This window comes from Melanerpes formicivorus, unplaced genomic scaffold (assembly GCF_026170545.1).
Source record: "Melanerpes formicivorus ecotype bairdi unplaced genomic scaffold, bMelFor1.0.p_v2 SCAF_56, whole genome shotgun sequence".
Classification (NCBI taxonomy): Eukaryota; Metazoa; Chordata; class Aves; order Piciformes; family Picidae; genus Melanerpes; species Melanerpes formicivorus.
In genome coordinates this window covers 691655-709099 of record NW_027142408.1, presented here as the reverse complement: position 1 = coordinate 709099, position 17445 = coordinate 691655, and the positions used below count along the sequence as shown (strand labels likewise).

The following is a 17445-nucleotide window of genomic DNA, read 5'->3' as shown; positions in this document are numbered from 1 at the left end:
TGCCCCTTCTTAACCAAAATTGTGAACCAAAATGGAGGGTTTGGGGTGAATTTTTGTGCTTCCAAACTGTGAGGAGAGTTTTTTCTTTGTAACCCCAAATTGGATAATTTGTTTGCTTTGCTTTTGGGTTGTTTTGGTGTTTTTTTTACACCCAACTGCTGGTCCCTGGGGTCTACTGTGCTGGGGGCAAGGGCGGTTACTGGGTGCAGTGGGGGTGAGAGGGGAGCAGCATGCTGTGGGCGCTGGGAGCTGCTGGAGTGCACCAGGTGATACTGAGTAGCGCTGACAGCTTACTGGAGGGTACAAGGGGGAGCCTGGGGTTACTGGGACCGGTGGGCGGCGGGTACTGGGGACCAGTGGGAACCGCTGGCTGGGACTACAGACGGCTGGAGGTGTACTGGGAGCAGCAGTGAAAGCAGCAGCTGAAGGAGGAGGGGACGCCGCGCCTCTCGTGATGCTTCGCGGCCGTCCCACCACACCTCCCATCATCCTCTGCGGTCAACTCACGACGTTTGCTACTGTGCTTCGACGACTTCCGGCCACACTTCCCGGCATCCCTTCCGTCCAGATGCGGGACAGGCCGGCAGCATCAATCCCCGCCTAAAGGGGGCGGGTTCATCTGTGCAATCTGACCAATAGAAACGGCCTCTTTGCGCGTTTCCCTACGCGGATTGGCGGGAAGGGACGAAGCAGTGACCAATGGGGGTGTCTGCGAGGAGGGGCTAGAGCTCTCGGCGGGTTCTGCGGCAGCGGCGGGGAATGAGCGCGGAACGGGCGCGGGAGATCCGCCGTGAGTAGGGGCCTGCACCGGGCCTGCGGGGCTCTTAGAGCATTCCCGCCCCCCTTCGACCTGGGCAGCTCCAAAGAGCCCCCTGCCCAGGTCCTCCTGGCGCCTCGATTTCCCTTCCTGGCCCCGCTGGTCCCTTTTCTGTGGCTTTAACCCCTTCGCCGCACTCCCCCACTGGGGGGGGCTATGAGGCACCCCCCGGGGTTCACAGCCAGGCCAGACTAGTCCTGGGCCATTTCCACTATCCTGGTGAGGGCACACTGCAAGCTACAGAGGCTGCATTCTAGCTTCAGAGCCAAGCCAGCCTTGTTTTGGGGAGTCCTTGGGGTGGTCCCCAGCATTTTGGGGTCCCCGCTTTCCCCAGTGAGGGCACTCAGGGGGGACTACAAGGCCAGGCTCAAAGCCAGGCAGGACTGGTTTGAGGGCTCCCTGGGAGCATCCCTACCATTCTGAGGCCATTTGGGCCCCCCCCCCCCCCCCTTCCCCACTGAGGACCCACATAGGGTAGTTGCAGAGATGTCTCTTAGTCCGGGCTAATTTAGGAGGGGGGGTCTCTGGGCTTGTCCCCACCCATTTGGGGTCCCCTTTCCCTGGTGAGGACACACTGGGGGGGGGGGGGTGTGTGTGCTACAGAGACGTCCCCCCCAGGCTCAGAGCCACCAACTGGTGAGCGTTTTGGGGTACCCTCAGAGCTGTGTGTCCTCCTCCCCGTTTACTGTGGGCTCCCTCTGTTTTTTCTGCTCTGTGTGTGTGTGCCCCCCCCCCTCTAATCAGAGCTGCAGAAGGCAAAGGAGAAGGCTCAGCGCGGCGGGCACCTGGTGGAAGAAGCGGCGCTTTGCAACCAGCTGGGCGAGATTTTGGCGAGCTGTGGTGAGCCCCCAGCCTCCTCCCCCCGGCTCGAGGGGGCTCCTCCAAAGATCTAAAAAGCCCTCCCCTCAAATTTTTTTAACAGCTCCCCGCCCTTGCTCCCCCCCCGCCCAGGTCGTTATGAGGAGGCTCTGGAAGAGCACCGGCAGGAGCTGCGGCTGCTGGAAGGCGCCGGGGACGGGCTGGGCTGCGCCGTGGCGCACCGCAAGATCGGCGAACGCCTGGCTGAGATGGAGAACTACGAGGCTGCGCTCAAAGTGGGGGGTCGCTCCTTGGGGGGTCTTGAAGGGGAGAGGGAGAGGCCTCAAAGTGGCCTTCAGGAAGGGTCTGAAGCTTCCTGTCATCTCCTCCATCCTCAACAGCACCAGCACCAGCACTTGGAGCTGGCGCGGGGACTGGCGGACGAGACGGAGCAGCAGCGAGCCTGGGCCACCATCGGGAGGACCTACATGTTCATGGCTGACAGCGACGGCACCGCGGCGCAGGAGGCTTGGAGGAAGGCTGAAAGGGCTTTCCACACCAGTTTGACCATTGTGGAGGAGAAACTGGAAGGTGGGTGAGCTCCCAGAGGGGGTGGTGGGTCTGGGGGAGGCTTGCTCAGGGTTTGGCGCTTGGGGGTTTCTTCTCCTTCATCTCCTTGGGGGCGAAGGTGGAGGCACTTTGGGTGAGTGTGGAGGTGGCACCAAGATTGGTGGGAGCATTGAGGAGAGGAAAGAGAAGGGGCTGGAGAGAGGAGGAGGAGGAGTAGGGGCTGGAGAGAGGAGGAGGAGGAAAGGGGCTGCAGAGAGGAGGAGGAGTAGGGGTTGGAGAAGATCAATAAAGTCTGAAGAAAAGCCTTTCAAAGTCCTGTGGATGTGGTGCTGCAGAGCAGGGTCTGGTGGTGACCTGGCAGTGCTGTCCCCATGGTTGGTGACCTGGCAGTGCTGTCCCCATGGTTGGTGACCTCCAGTCTCTTCCCATGCTCGGTGGAGCAGGAGCCGTCCCAGAGCGGGAGGTGACGGAGATGAGGACTCGGCTCTACCTCAACCTGGGGCTGGTCTATGACAGCCTGAAGGACCCTGCCAAGAGCCACCAGTACATCAAGAAAAGCATCTTCCTGGCTGAGTAAGGACCAGTACCAGCACTGGGGGGGGACTGGGAGCCACTGGTGTGGGTGTAAGGAGCTCCTGGGGGGGGACTGGGAAACTGGGGGGACTAGGGTGAGTGGAGGGAGGTTGCTGGGGGATACTGGTCTGGGTGTAAGGAGGATACTGCAGGATGCTGGTCTGAGTGTGAGGCCAATACTGAAGGATCCTGGGCTGGCTGTAAACCGGGGGGGGACTGGGAAAACTGGGAGGCAGCTTTGGTGCAGATTGGTACTGGTGATGGCATTTGGTAGCAGCTCCAGCCCTGTGCTTGGGTTTTGGTGCCTGGGTTTGCGCCACTGGGCGCTGCTGATGGGGTCTGGTGCTAACTCCAGCCCCAGAGGTGGGGGTTTGGTGCCACTTTCTGATGCTGTTTGGCACAGATGATGCAGTTTGGTGCCAGCTGCAGCCCCAAGGTGGGGGTTTGGTGCCAACTGTGGCGCTGTTTGGTAGCCACAGAGAGTTTTAGTGCCTATTTTGGTGCCATTTGCCAACACTGATGGGATTTGGTGTCAACTCCAGCCCTGAAGTTGGGGTTTGTGTGGCGCCTTTGATGCCATTTGGCGCTGGGGATGGGGTTTGGTGCCAGCTCCAGCCCTGCGGCTGGGGTTTGGTGCCGGTTTCGGTGCCGTTCGGCAGCGTTGCTGGGGTTTGGTGCCAGCTGGCAGCCACCTCGGCTCGCTGTGCAGCCAGGGCCGGCTCACCGAGGATCTGTACCGAGCTTACTTCAACCTGGGCCACATCCAGCTGCGGGAGGGAGACCACTCGGGGGCCCTGCGGTGCCTGGCGCGAGCCCGCGACTGCGCCCGCAAGATGAAGGAGAAGGGGCTGGAGAGTGACTGCTGCAGCAGCACTGCCCAGGTGGGTGCTGGGGCGCCCCCTCCTGGGGCTTTGGGGACCGGGGGTTTGTATCCCCTGGGGGGACTCTGGGGGGGGATTTTTGGCTCCCCGGGGGAAGTTCTTGGGGTCCTGTGGGGGCTTCGTGGCTCCTGGAGGAGCTTCTCGTAGCTCAGGTGGCTGCTGGGGCCTTGATTCTTGGGGGTTTGGGGACCCTCCCTGAGGGTTTGTACCCCTTGGGGGGATCTGGGGAGGAGTTTTTGGGTACCCTTAAGTAGGTTTTTGGGGTCCTAGGCAGGGTTTGTGGCTCTGGAGGAGCTTCTTGGGGCTCAGGTGGGTGCTGGGACCTCCCTTCTGGGAGGTTTGGAGACCCTCCTCGGGGGGTTGTACCACTTGGAAAAGGTCTGGGGGGGATTTTTGGGTCCCTGGGGGAAATTCTTTGGGTTCTGGGGGGGCTTTGTGGCTCCTGGAGGAGCTTCTTGGAGCTCAGGTGGGTGCTGAGGACCTGCCTTGGGATCTCAGTGCCACCCCTTGCAGGTGGGTAGCTGTTGTAGGCTCTGGTGACTTGCCTGTGCCCTGGTGTCCCCTGTTGTCCCCCACAGGTCCTGCTGAGCCTGGGGGACTTTGCAGCAGCCAAGAGGTCTCTGAAGCAAGCCTACCTGCTGGGGCCATCACAGCCCTGGCAGAGGGACCTCCTGCGCTCCAACCTGCGCTATGGTGAGCTGGGGGCAGTAGCCCTGAGGCAGGGATGCTGGCCTGAAGGCACAGGGACGAGGCCACAGGGGCGAGACAGTGTCCCCAGAGGAGGGGTCATGGCCCAAGCAGCTGCCCAGCTGGACTTAGCAGGGTCCAGACGATGTCCCCAGGGGTGTGACAATGTCCCCAGGTCAAGATGATGTCCCCAGGAGCAGGACAGTGTCCTTAAGGATGAGATGGTATCCTCAAGGGCGAGGTGAGGTCCCCAGGGACCAGTTGATGTCCCCAGGGGTGAGATGACGTCCCCACGGTCAAGACGGGGTCCCCTGGGGCCAGATGATGTCCTGAAGGATGAGATGGGGTCCCCAGGGGCCAGATGAGGTCTCCAGGAGCAGGTCACTGTGCCCAGTGACGAGATGATGTCCCTAAGGATGAGATGAGGTCCCCAGGGGCCAGATGGGGTCTCCAGGAGCAGGTCCCTGTGCCCAGGGATGAGATGGGGTCTCCAGGAGCAGGTCACTGTGCTCAGGGATGAGATGATGTCCCTAAGGATGAGATGGGGTCCCCAGGGGCCAGATGATGTCCTGAAGGATGAGATGAGGTCCCCATGGACCAGATGATGTCCCTAAGGATGAGATGGGGTCCCCAGGGGCCAGATGGGGTCCCCAGGGGCCCGATGTGGTCTCCAGGAGCAGGTCCCTGTGCCCAGGGATGCGATGATGCCTGCGGGGTCCAGACGATGTCCCCAGGGCTGCACTAATGCCCGGCCCAGGCGGGTGTGACGCTCGAGGGGACCCCCGGAGGCCCTCAGCACCTCCTGCCTGTGCCTCCCCTGGCAGCCAGCAAGGTGGCCCGGCTGCAGGAGGCCCTGGAGGAGGCGGCGGCGCCGCGGGTGGCTCTGTCGCTCAGCGAGCAGCTCGGGGACACCTTCTCCAAGCAGGGAGACTACGGCCGAGCCGTGGAGGCCTACCAGCGGCAGGTGGGTCGGGGGGCAGGGCTGGCTGACCCGGGGGGGTGGGGGTTGGAGGTCTCTCCATTAACTGGAGGTCGCTGGGGGAGCCCAGCTGAGCTTGGCCCAGGAGCTGGGGAGGCCGCCAGGGGAAGTGGCCGTCATCCACGTCTCGCTGGCCACCACCTTCGGCGACCTCAAGGACTACGCGCGAGCCATCCACCACTACCAGCAGGAGCTGGCCCTGCACCGCGGGGACGCGCTGGAGGTGAGCTCTGAGGCGTCCTGGGGCTCACCTCCAGGCTCTGAGCAGACCTTGGGTGGTACACAGGCCCTCGTGGTCCTCAGCAGGGCTTTTCCCAGCTCCTCTGTGGGCATTTTGAGGCTCCTCTGGAACCTTCATGAGGGTTCCCTGGGGGGGTCTTTGGTGGTCATCTTGAGCTTCTGAAGGGGTCATGGGTCTTTAGAGGGGTCCTTGAGGTCCTTGGTGGTCATCTTGAGGTCCTTGATGGCCATCTTGAGGTTCTGAGGGGGTCATGGGTCTTTAGAGGGGTCCTTATGGTCTTTGGAGGACGTCTGGGGGTCCTTGGTGGTCATCTTGAGGTCCTTGATGGTCATCTTGAGCTTCTGAGGGGGTCATGGGTCTTTAGAGGGGTCCTCATGGTCCTTGGGGGGCTTTTGGGGGTCCTTGGTGGTCATCTTGGGGTCCTTGATGGCCATCTTGAGGTTCTGAGGGGGTCATGAGTCTTTAGAGGGGTCCTTGGTGGTCATCTTGAGGGTCTCATGGGGTCTTTAGAGGGATTTCCATTGCCCTTGGGTGATGCCTGAGAACTTTAGGGGGTCCTTTGGTGTTCAGGGTGGGGTCATTAGGACTTGAGAGGGCTCATTTGGGTTCTTGAGGGTCTTTTGGGGGTCCTTGGGGGAGGCTCTTTGGGTCCTGGGGGGCTCATTTGGGCTGGAGGGAGCTTGTTGTCATCTTGGGAAGCTTCTGGAGGCCCTGGGGAGCTTACTGGGGTCCTGGGTAAGGGTCTTGGGGTTGGGGGGCTGCTTCTTGGTGCTTTGGGAGAGGTTCTGGGGAATTTTGGGGGGGCTTCTTGAGGTTGGGGAGGGGGTGCTGGCAGGGAATTGGGGCAGGTTGTCTGTGCCTCCCTCAAGACCCAAACCCTGAGACCCCCCAATTTGGGCACCCCAGGAAGGGAAGACCTGGCTGAACATGGCACTGGCCATGGAGGAGGCCGGGGAGCCCCCTCCCCGCATCCAGAGCTGCCTCCAGACCGCCCTGGAACGAGCCCAGGTGGCAGGAGACCCCCGGGTGCAGGTGAGGGCCCCCCCAGGATCCCCCACATTGGCTGGTGGGGGGCACCTTCCTCCACTTCCTTCTCCTTTTCTCCTTCCATCTCTCCCTTTTTCCTCTTCCCCCTTCCCTATTCCCCTTCTCTTTCCCTTTAATTTCCTCCCTTCCTCCCCTTCTCCCCTCTCCCTTTCCCTTTCTCCCCTCTCCCTTTTCCCCTTCTCCCCTCTCCCTTTTCCCCTTCTCCCCTCTCCCTTTTCCCCTTCTCCCCTCTCCCTTTTCCCCTTCTCCCCTCTCCCTTTTCCCCTTCTCCCCTCTCCCTTTTCCCCTTCTCCCCTCTCCCTTTTCCCCTTCTCCCCTCTCCCTTTTCCCCTTCTCCCCTCTCCCTTTTCCCCTCACTCTCCTCCCTCCCCTCTCCCCCAGCGCCAGGCCCTGCGCCAGCTCCATGCCCTGCAGCTGCGGCTGGGGGAGGCCGAAGCCGCCGCAGCCACCCTGGAGCAGCTGGGGGGGCTGGGAGGAGCCCCCCAGGGAGAAGAAGAGGAAGAAGAAGATCTGGAGAGCAGCCAGGCACAGGAGGAGGAAGAGGAGAGCGAGCTGGAGCTGTCTGAGAGCGGTGAGTGACTGGGGAGGAGGGGTGGGGGGCAGGCAGGGTCCTCATTTGTGTCCTTTTGGGGGGGGAGGGACATCTTTGGGGGTTGGCTTTTAAACCATTTGGGGGAAACTCTTTCCTCATTTTGGGGCTTTTCTGTGGACTTTTGGCTCTTCCCCCCCCCCCCTCATTTTGGCTCCCCCTTCCCCCTCATTTTTGTGTTTGATTTCCTTCCCCCCCTTCCCATTTTGTGTTGGTTGTTTGCCTTGTGGTGGTTTGGCTTCCCCCCCGCACTGTTTTGGTTTAGGTTTAGGTTTATTTTCCATCATTTAGGGGTGGGTTTAGGTTTTTTTTTTTGCCCTGTTTTGGTTCTGGTTTCCCCCCCCCCCCCTCAGTTTGCTTTTTGTTTCTCCCCCAATTTGTTTTTCTCTCCCTCCTCCTGCAGAGGGGGAGGAAGATGACCTGGAAGGCTACAGCAAGAGTGTCCCTGGCAGGAGGAGGATCTGTAAGGTGAGGAGGGGACACCCCCTAAAGTGGGGTGGATGGGAGCTCTGCCTCCCCCCTGAGATCCCCAAATTGGGGTAGGGGCCCCCTCTTGACACCCTTACATTGGGGATGTGGGGAGGTTTCCCTGGCACCCCAAAATAAGGGTGGGGGGTCTCCTCTTTCCCTGACACCCCAAAATAAGGGTGGGGGTCTCCTCTTTCCCTGGCACCCCAAAACAAGGGTGGGGGGTCTCCTCTTTCCCTTGACATCCCCAAAATTGGGGTGGGGGTCTCCTCTTTCCCTTGACACCCCCAAAGTAAGGGTGGGGGTCTCATCTTTCCCTTGACACCCCCAAAATGAGGGTGGGGGTCTCCTCTTTCCCTTGACACCCCCAAAGTAAGGGTGGGGGTCTCCTCTTTCCCTTGACACCCCCAAAATCAGGGGAGGGTGTCTCCTCTTTCCCTTGCTGCCCCCAGAATTTGGGGTGAGGGTCTCCCCCTTCCTTTGACACTCCCCAGGTGGGATGGGGTCTCTCCCTGACACCCCAGAATTAGGGTTTGGGGGGGGTCTCCCCTTTCTCTCGGCACCCTGAGAATGGGGGGGTGGGGTGGGGCAGGCTTCCTCCTTCCCTTGCTGCTGCCAAGTTGGGGTGAGGGCTCTCCCTGACACCCCAGCATTAGGGTGTGCGTGTGGGGGGGGGTTTCCCTCATTCCTTGACACCCCAACACTCGGTGTGGGGGTCCCCACTGTTGCCCCCCCTCCCTGTTTCCCTGCAGTGGAACCGTCGCAACGAGCGGGGCGAGACCCCCCTGCACCGCGCCTGCATCGAGGGAGACCTGCGCCGGGTGCAGCTCTTCCTCAAACAGGTCAGACCCCCCCCAAAAAACACCTCACACCCTGTCCCCACGCCCCTCAGCCTGTCCCCAAGACCCTTTAGTACCCCACTGACACCCCCTCGTGTTTCTCCTTTGGGGGGGGCTGTTGTAGGGGCACCCTCTGAACCCCCGGGATTACTGCGGCTGGACCCCCCTGCATGAGGCCTGCAACCATGGGCACCTGGGTGAGTCTGGGGGAGAGGGAGGGGGCAAAGACCCTCAGCAGGGAAATGAGCAGCCCCTCCTCCCCCAGGAATGAAAAAGGACCCCCAGGAGGGGAAGGGAACCCCTAAAACTGCGATGAGCCCCCCAGGAGTGAAAAAAGGCCTCCCTGGAACAAAAAGAGACCAACCCCCCCAGGAGTGGGAAGAGGCCCCCCCAGGAGTGGGAAGGGCTTGCCAGGAGCAAAAGGCGACCCCCTAGGAATGGAAAGATTCCCCCAGGAGGAAAAAGAAGACCCCTAAGAGTGGAAAAAGCCCCCTGCAGGAGCAATAGAAAGCCCCCCAGGAGGGGAAAGAGCCCCCCCAGGAGTGAGAAAAGGCTTCCCAGGAGTGGGCAGAACCTCCTCTAACCCCCCCCCCCTCCCCCCTTACTTCTTGTGCCCTCTGCCCCCAGAGATCGTTCAGGCGCTGCTGGAGCGGGGGGCAGCGGTGAACGACCCGGGGGGGCCAGGCTGCGAGGGCATCACCCCCCTGCACGATGCCCTCAGCTGCGGCCACTTTGAGGTGGCGCAGGAGCTGCTGCGCCGCGGGGCCTCCGTCAATGCCAGAGACAGCCAGGTGGGGGCGCCCCAACCGAGCCGGGGGAAGGCGGGGGGTGGGGATTCCGGGAGCTGGGGGAGGATCCTGGGAGCTGGGGGGTCTGGGATGTAGGGATGCTGGGGGTTGGGAATTCTGGGGTTGGGGGTCCTAGGGGTTCTGAGATGTGGGAGCTCGGGGGGCTCAGAGCTTTGTGGTTCTGATGTTTGGGAATTCTGGGGGTTGGGGGCTTAGGGACTGTGGGATCCAGGGATTTGGGGATCCTGGAACTCACTCTGGGATTTGGGGATTTAGGTCTTTCTGGGGACACAGATCTTGGGACCCAGAGATGTGGGGATGCTGGGCTGTGGGGGTTCGGGGTGCGGGGGACCCGGGACACAGGGCTTTGACACAGGGCTTGAGGCGGTCCCTGGGGCTCGGAGAGGAAGGAGCTGTGGGCTTTGGGGGCTGTGGGGGGCAGGGGTGCCTGAGTGTGTGCCCATCCCCTAGGGCCTGACCCCGCTGGGCACCCTGGAGCGCTGGCTGCAGGCGTACGGCCCCGAGCTGGACCAGGAGACCTGGCAGCGCTGCCAGCACACCCACAGCCTGCTCCGCCAGGCTGCTGCTCCGGGTACGCAGAGGGCACCCTCAGCGGGCACCCCTAGCACCCACCCCCAGCAGGCACCCCCAGCTGGCACCCCCAGCGCCCACCCCCATCACCCACCTCCATTGGGCACGCCCATCACCCACCCCCAGCTGGCACCCCCCCTCGCCCACCCCCATCACCCACCCCCAGCTGGCACCCCCCTCGCCCACCCCCAGCGGGCACCCCAGCACCCCCCTCTGGGGCATTTGGGGGGTCTGAGTTGAGCTGAGGGCTTCAACACCCCCCTCCCATTCTCAGCCCTGTCACAGCTCTGCCAGGACTCGGTGCCAGAGGGCGACGGTGACGCCGGTGCCGGTGACATGGTGCCACTGAAGCCGGTCAGGAAGCGGCTGCGGGCACCGGTGCTTGGCGGGGGGGGACGTGGAGGGGCTGGAAGTGGAGCCAGAGCCAGGTGGAGCTGCTGCTGGGGGGCTTGGCAGTGCCAAGTCCCTCGCTGGTGGCACCAACTCCATCTGTGGCGGCACTGAATCCCTTCCTAATGATGCCAGATCCCTTCCCAGTGGGGCCAAATCCCTCCTTGGAAACGCCAAATCCCACCCTGGTGGTGTCAAATCTCTCCTTGGAAATGCCAAATCCCATCCTGGTGGCACCAAATCCCCCTTTGGCACCACCAAACCCCTTCCCGGTGGTGCCAACCCCCTTCCTGGCAGCACCAGCCCCTCCATCAGTGGTGGCACTGTGGCAGGGTGCCGGCCCCCGGCGCTGATCCCAGTGGAGCAGTACCTGGAGGAGGAAAATTGGTTGGAAGATGACCTCGGGGAGGCTCGGGGGGGTCGCAAACGGCCTCGCCGGGACCCCCAGGACGCGGTGTCGGTGCTGGGGGACGGCACAGGAGCGGAGAGCGACGGCAGGGCCCCAGCCGCGGCACGGCACCGACCGCGGCGCTGCCGGCAGAGCCGATTGACCGGCCTGCTCAGGAGGGGCTGGAGGGAGCAGAGGCCCCCCGAGGCTGCTGGGAACCCCCTCTCTGGGGAGGAGGAGGAGGAGGAGGAGGTGGAGGAAGAGAAGGAAGAAGGTGGAGTCGCTGCCCCGGCACCGCCGGGCCCCCCGCCGGCGCTCCGCGTGCGCGTGCGCGTCCAGGACAGCGTCTTCCTCATCCCCGTGCCCCAGAGGTGAGGCCCCTGCCCCCCGTCTCCCCCCGCTGCTTCCTGGCACCCCTCTGTCCCTCTGGGACAGCTTGGAGCCCCCCTTGAGACCCAGGGCCCCACATCCTCACTGGGACCCTTACATCTCCCTTGGCACACCCCTATCCCCCTCGAGACCCCCCTAGATTCCATTTGGGACCCTCACAAGACCCCCATGAGATCTCCAGGTCACCTTTGAGATCCCCTTTGGGCCCCCTAAGGAACCCCCAAATCCCCTTTGGGACCCACCTAGGACCCCCATATGCCCCTTAGGAGCCCCTATATTCCCTGGAAGACCTCCCTAGGACCCCATTTTCTTTTTGGGACCCCCTTGAGCCCCCCATATCCCCTCTGGGAGTTCCATAGCACCCTTCGATCTCATTTGGGTGCCCTGGATCTCCTTTAAGACCTCCTTGGGACTCCCATGGCCCCTTTGGGACCCACCTAGGACCTCCATCTTGCCCCTTGAGACCCCCATGTCCTCTTTGAGACCCACATGAAACCCCCATGTCTCACTTTAGCACCCCTGTGAATCCTCCATATATCCCTTTGGGACCCCCATATCCTCTTCAGAACCCCCTCAGAACCCTGTATCCCCCTTGGGACCCCCATATCTGCTTCAGGACCCCCACAGAGCCCTGTATCCGCCTTTGGGACCCCCATATCCTCTTCAGGACCCCCATATCCCCTTCAGGACCCCCACAGAGCCCTGTACCCCTCTTCAGGACCCCCATATCCTCTTCAGGACCCCCATATCCTCTTCAGGACCCCCACAGAGCCCTGTACCCCCCTTTGGGACCCCCATATCCACTTCGGGACCCCCATATCCCCTTCAGGACCCCCTCAGAGCCCTGTATCCCCCTTCAGGACCCCCACAGAGCCCTGTATCCCCCTTTGGGACCCCCATATCCCCTTTGGGACCCCCATATCCCCTTCAGGACCCCCTCAGAGCCCTGTATCCCCCTTTGGGACCCCCATATCCTCTCTGGGACCTCCATGTCCCTCCTTGAGCCCCTTCCCAATCCTCTTTGCCCCCCATATTCCGCTTGGGGACCCTACCATCCTCTTTAGCCCCCCCCCAGGAGCCTGCTGGCAGCCCTGCCTGCCTGGGGCGTGGTGCTGGCGTGCGCTGGGGCGCGGTGCTGGCAGCCCTGCCTGCCTGGGGCGCGGTGCTGGCAGCCCTGGGGCGCGGTGCTGGCAGCCCTGGGGCGCGGTGCTGGCAGCCCTGCCTGCCTGGGGCGTGGTGCTGGTGTGCCGTGGGGCGCGGTGCTGGCAGCCCTGCCTGCCTGGGGCGCGGTGCTGGCGTGCGCTGGGGCGCGGTGCTGGCAGCCCTGGGGCGCGGTGCTGGCAGCCCTGCCTGCCTGGGGCGCGGTGCTGGCAGCCCTGGGGCGCGGTGCTGGCGCAGCCAGTGCTGAGCAGCGGCCTTGCCCCGCAGCTGCCCGCCGCTGGCGGTGTCCTGGCTGGCACAGCGGGCGGCCGAACGCTTCTACCAGGGCTGCGGCCTGCTGCCGCGCCTCAGCCTGCGCCGCGAGGGGGCGCTGCTGGCCCCCCAGGACCCCGTGGGGGACGTCCTGCAGAGCAACGAGGAGGTGGGTGACCCCCCCCACCCCCCCCCCGACACCCCTCACCTGGGACCACAACCGCCCCCACCCCACCCCCAGTGTTGAGACCCCTTGTTGTGACCCCTGAGCTGGGATCCCACACTGGGACCCCCCCCACACAGCCCCCAGCTCGGTGCCAGGACTCCAATCTGGGACCCCCCTACCCAATGCCAAGGTTCCCCTGCTCTCCCAGCCCAGATCAGGGCTCCTGCTCCAAGCTGGGACCCTTGCCCCAGACTGGGATTCCTACTCCAGGCTGGGACCTTACAGTGGGATCCCTCACACTGAACTGGGACCCCCCCCCAGCCTGTGTTGGGACCCCACCTTGGGACCCTCATCCTGAACTGAGACCCCCACCCTGTGTTAGGAACCCATATTGAGACCCGACCCCCCCCCGCCACCCCTACCACAAACTGGGACCCCCAGTCTAAGCTGGGACCCTACAAGGGGACCCCTCACTCTGAACCCCTCATTCTGGGCTGGGACACCCTGCCCTGTGCTGGGATCCCACACTGGGCCTCCCACCCTGATACTGGGACCCCCCTCCACTCCAAACTGGGGCCCCCACCCTGAACTGGGACCCAAAGGATGAGCCCCCCCACTCCAAGCTGGGAATGCCCACCCTGTGCCAAGCCCCCCCCCCCCCCCCCAATTCCAGGCCCTCCACACTGGGATCCCCTAGCCCCCCACCTCCATTCTGGTGCCATACTGGTGGTGACATCCTTGGTGCCATGGCAGGTGCTGGCAGAGGTGCAGGGCTGGGACCTGCCACCCTTGGCTGAGCGCTACCGAAGGGCCTGCCAGAGCCTGGCTGTGGGTAAGGACCCTTCCTGTCCCCTCCCTCTCACCCCCATCTCACCTTGGGGACTATTGCCACCCAGGGACAGGGCTTGGGATCCCTGTCCCCAGTCAGCATGGGGCTGTCATCAGGGTCAGAGGGTCCAAATGTGGGTTCACCAAGGGAGGGAGGAGGTCTCCTGGGGTGTCCCCGTGGCTGCTAAAAGCCATCAAAGGCCCCCAAAAGCCATCAATGGTTACTAAAAGCCACCAAAAATCATCCAAGGGCCACAGAAGCCACCCAAGGGCCATTAAAATCCATCAGAGGGCCTCTAAAAGCCACTAAAGAGTGACCAAAGAGCCCCTAAAAGCTACTTAAATCATGGAAGGGCCACCAAAAGCCACTCAAGAGCCACTCAGAGCCACCAAAGGGGCACTGGAAGCACTAAAAGGTCAGCAAAGCCATTAAAGGGCCACCAGAAACCACCACAGGGTGGCTAAAGCCATTGAAGGCCCAGGGAAAGGCACTAAAATCCCTCAAAAGCCATGAAGTGCCCATTAAAAATCATCAAACTCTGACTAGAATCCACCAAAAGCCACCCAGGGGGCCATAAAAAGCTATCACAGGGCAACAAAAAAACACTGGAAAGGCCACAAAAGCCACTGCAAAGCTACCAAAGCACCATAAAAGCCACTACAGGGTTAGCAAAGCTATCAGAGAGCTACCAAAGTACTACTAAAACCCATGGAAGGGCCACCAAAAGCCTCCCAAGGGCCACTGAAAGCTGCCAGAAGGCCACCAAAGCCATCAAAGTGTCAGTGAAAGCCACTGCAGAGCCACTAAAGCCCAGCAGAGGAATACCAAAGCCATCAGAGGGCCACCCAAAGCTTCTGAAAGGCTACCAGAGGGCCACTTAAAGCCCTCAAAGTGTCACTAAAAGCCACTAAAGGGTTACCAAAGGGTCACTAAAAGACCACCAAAGGGCCACTGAAAGGTCACCAAAGCCACCAAAGGGTCATTGAAGGGTTACCAAAGCACCAGAGTCACTAAAAGCCACTAAAGGGTTACCAAAGCCACCAAAGGGTCACTAAAAGCCATTGAAGGGTTACCAAAGCTACCAAAGGGTCACTAAAAGACCACCAAAGGGCCACTGAAGGGCTACCAAAGCCACCAAAGGGTCCCTAAAAGGCCACCAAAGGGTTACCAAAGCCACTAAAGGGTTACCAAAGGCACCAAAGGACCACCCAAAGCCTCCCAAGCACCACCAAACCCCACCCCCGGTGCCACCACCCTTTCTGTGCCCTGCAGATGCCCACCCGCTGCTGCTGAAGGTGATGGAGCTGCAGGAGCAGAGCCCAGCGCTGGTGCTGGGGGGTGGGCTGTCCCTGTCCCCCCCGCAGCTGCCCCCCCTGCTGAGGGCCCTGAAGCTGCAGGAGCGGCTGCAGCAGCTGCGGCTGCGGGGCTGCGGCCTCACCGACGCGGCGGGCGGCGAGCTGCTGGCCACGCTGGGCACCCTGCCGGCCCTCACCCAGCTCGACCTCACTGGCAACAGGCTGGGAGCCAGGGGGCTCCGGGACCTCCTGCCCCAGCAGCCCCACACCTTCCAGGTACAGACTGGGGGGCAGGTGGGACCCCTCCTGCTTGTCCCCTCCAACTGGCCTGGGTCCCTCTCAACATCTCCTGTGTCCCTCTCAACCTCTCCTGGGTCCCTCTCAACCTCTCCTGTGTCTCCTTGAGCCCCAAAATCACCTTTTTCATCCCCTAAATCTGGGCTTTCTCTCCCTAAACCTCTGGTGTGTCCTCTTCACTTTCTGTCACCCGAGCCTGGCTTTTGTCCCTAGAATACTTCCATCCCCCAGACCCTGCTTTTTGTCCCCTTAAAGCACTTCTGTGTCCCCTAGGCCTAGTGTTTGTCCCCCTTAACATTGCCTCCCCACCCTAAGCCTGCCCTTTGTCCCCTTAAACCTGTTTTTGTCCCCCAAAGGCCTTCTCTATCCTCCAGACATGTCCTTTCTCCCCCTAAGCCTGTTTTTTGTCCCCAGTCCTGGTTTTTCTCCCCCCAGACTGGTCCTGTCTCTCCTTAAGCTGTTCTTTACCCCCTGCATCTGGTGGTTGTCCTCTTGAACCTGGTGTCCTCTAAGCCAGGCTTTTGTCCCCCCAGACTCACCCTGTGCCTCCTTCACCTGGGTTTTGTCCCCACAAACCTGGGCTTTGTTTCCCCTCTGCCCTCTTCCCAGAGCCTGGAGGAGCTAAACCTGAGCCTAAACCCTCTTGGGGATGCCTCTTGCCGCCCCCTCGCCGAGCTGCTGCGGCGCTGCCCGGCCCTCACCACCCTGCGCCTGGACGCCTGTGGCTTCACCGCCGCCTTCCACCTGGAGGGTAAGGGCCCCTGGCGCCCCCCCGGTGCCGCGCTGGCATCGCTGGGTGCCGGCCAGGCGCTCAGCGGTGCCGGCGTCCCCTCCTAGGAGCGCCCCGGCTGCAGAGGCTGAGCCTGTCGCAGAACGCGCTGGGCGCGGCGGGGCTGGCGCGGCTCCTCGGCGCTCTGCCCTGCCACAGCCTGGCAAGCTTAGAGCTGGGCTCCATCGCCGGCCCTGCACCCCAGCCCCTGGCCCCGGCGCTCGTCAAGTTCCTGGCACAGGTGAGACGCAGCCCACAAGGGGACGTCGCTCCTTGCCGGGCGCCACGGCGGTGACGGCGGTGCCCTGCTTGTGCCCGCAGGAGGGCTGCGCCTTGAGCCACCTCAGGCTGTCCGGGAACCACCTGGGCGATGGAGACGTCCTGCAAGTGGCCAGGTGAGGGGACAGAGGGACACAGGTGACAGGTGGTGGTGGTGGTTCTGGAGTCACCATCCACACCGAGGGGGTGTCCTGGTGTCACCGTCCGCCTCCCAAGGACACGCTGTGGCAACACCGCTGTGGCGGTGCGGTGAGGCACCAGTGCCCTCTGTGGGGACAAAGCCAGCTGCCTGGGGACCAGGAGGTGACAAAGATGGGTCCTTTCACCACCTGCACCCCCTCCTTAGGTGTCTTCCAGCTTGCCCAGCTCTGGTTTCCTTGGATTTCTCGGCCAACCCCGGCATCACCACGGCAGGGCTGCGGTCACTGCTCAGCGCCCTGGAGGAGAGGCACCAGGGGCTGCAGTTCCTCAGCCTAGCAGGTAGGGACAGCACCACAGCCACCTGTGCCACCAACACTTGGCACCGTGCCGACCTCTTCCCTCCTTCCCACCAGGTTGCTCTGTGGAAGCTCCTTTGGAGGCCGAAAGCGCCGGCAAGATCCAGGAGCTGCGGCTCTGCGGGCGCCATGCCAGAGCCGGCGAAGCTTGGCGAGGCGCTGCCGGGCTCTGCACCCTCACACGGCACCACAAGCTCTTCTGGAAGAGCCTCTGAAGCACTGCTGGCAGCGGGTTTGGACTGGTGGCTCATGGGTTTGGACTGGTGGCAGCGAGTTTGGACTGGTGGCAGCGGGGTTTGGACTGGTGGCTCATGGGTTTCAACTGGTGGCAGCGGGGTTTGGACTGGTGGCAGCGGGTTTGGACTGGTGGCTCACGGGTTTGGACTGGTGGCAGCGGGTTTGGACTGGTGGCAGCGAGTTTGGACTGGTGGCATCGGGGTTTGGACTGGTGGCTCATGGGTTTGGACTGGTGGCAGCGGGGTTTGGACTGGTGGCTCGTGGGTTTGGACTGGTGGCAGCGGGGTTTGGACTGGTGGCTCGTGGTTTTGGACTGGTGGCTCATGGGTTTGGACTGGTGGCTCGCGGGTTTGGACTGGTGGCAGCGAGTTTGGACTGGTGGCATCGGGGTTTGGACTGGTGGCTCGTGGGTTTGGACTGGTGGCAGCGGGATTTGGACTGGTGGCAGCGAGTTTGGACTGGTGGCATCGGGGTTTGGACTGGTGGCTCGTGGGTTTGGACTGGTGGCATCGGGGTTTGGACTGGTGGCTCGTGGGTTTGGACTAGTGGCTCGTGGTTTTAACCGTCCTGGCTCATTACACCCCCTATTTATGGATGGTGGTTGGTGCTTTCCTGGGGGGGAGGTGG

General features: G+C 62.5%; 1 protein-coding gene across 1 annotated transcript; it reads left to right on the top strand.

The window, feature by feature from the left end:
- The first annotated feature begins 696 nt into the window (after positions 1–696).
- TONSL (tonsoku like, DNA repair protein) lies at positions 697–17389 on the top strand. The gene is given in 26 exon segments (XM_068161108.1): positions 697–790; positions 1562–1657; positions 1769–1911; positions 2017–2206; positions 2629–2758; positions 3468–3639; positions 4218–4332; positions 5151–5290; positions 5376–5528; positions 6453–6578; positions 6975–7164; positions 7586–7650; positions 8403–8492; positions 8614–8686; positions 9117–9280; positions 9749–9869; positions 10143–10225; positions 10227–11017; positions 12465–12618; positions 13369–13447; positions 14717–15015; positions 15646–15787; positions 15874–16046; positions 16127–16200; positions 16431–16564; positions 16639–17389. Coding segments are annotated over 26 exon segments (4086 nt in total). The 5' UTR covers positions 697–759; the 3' UTR covers positions 16797–17389.
- The last annotated feature ends 56 nt before the right edge of the window (positions 17390–17445 follow it).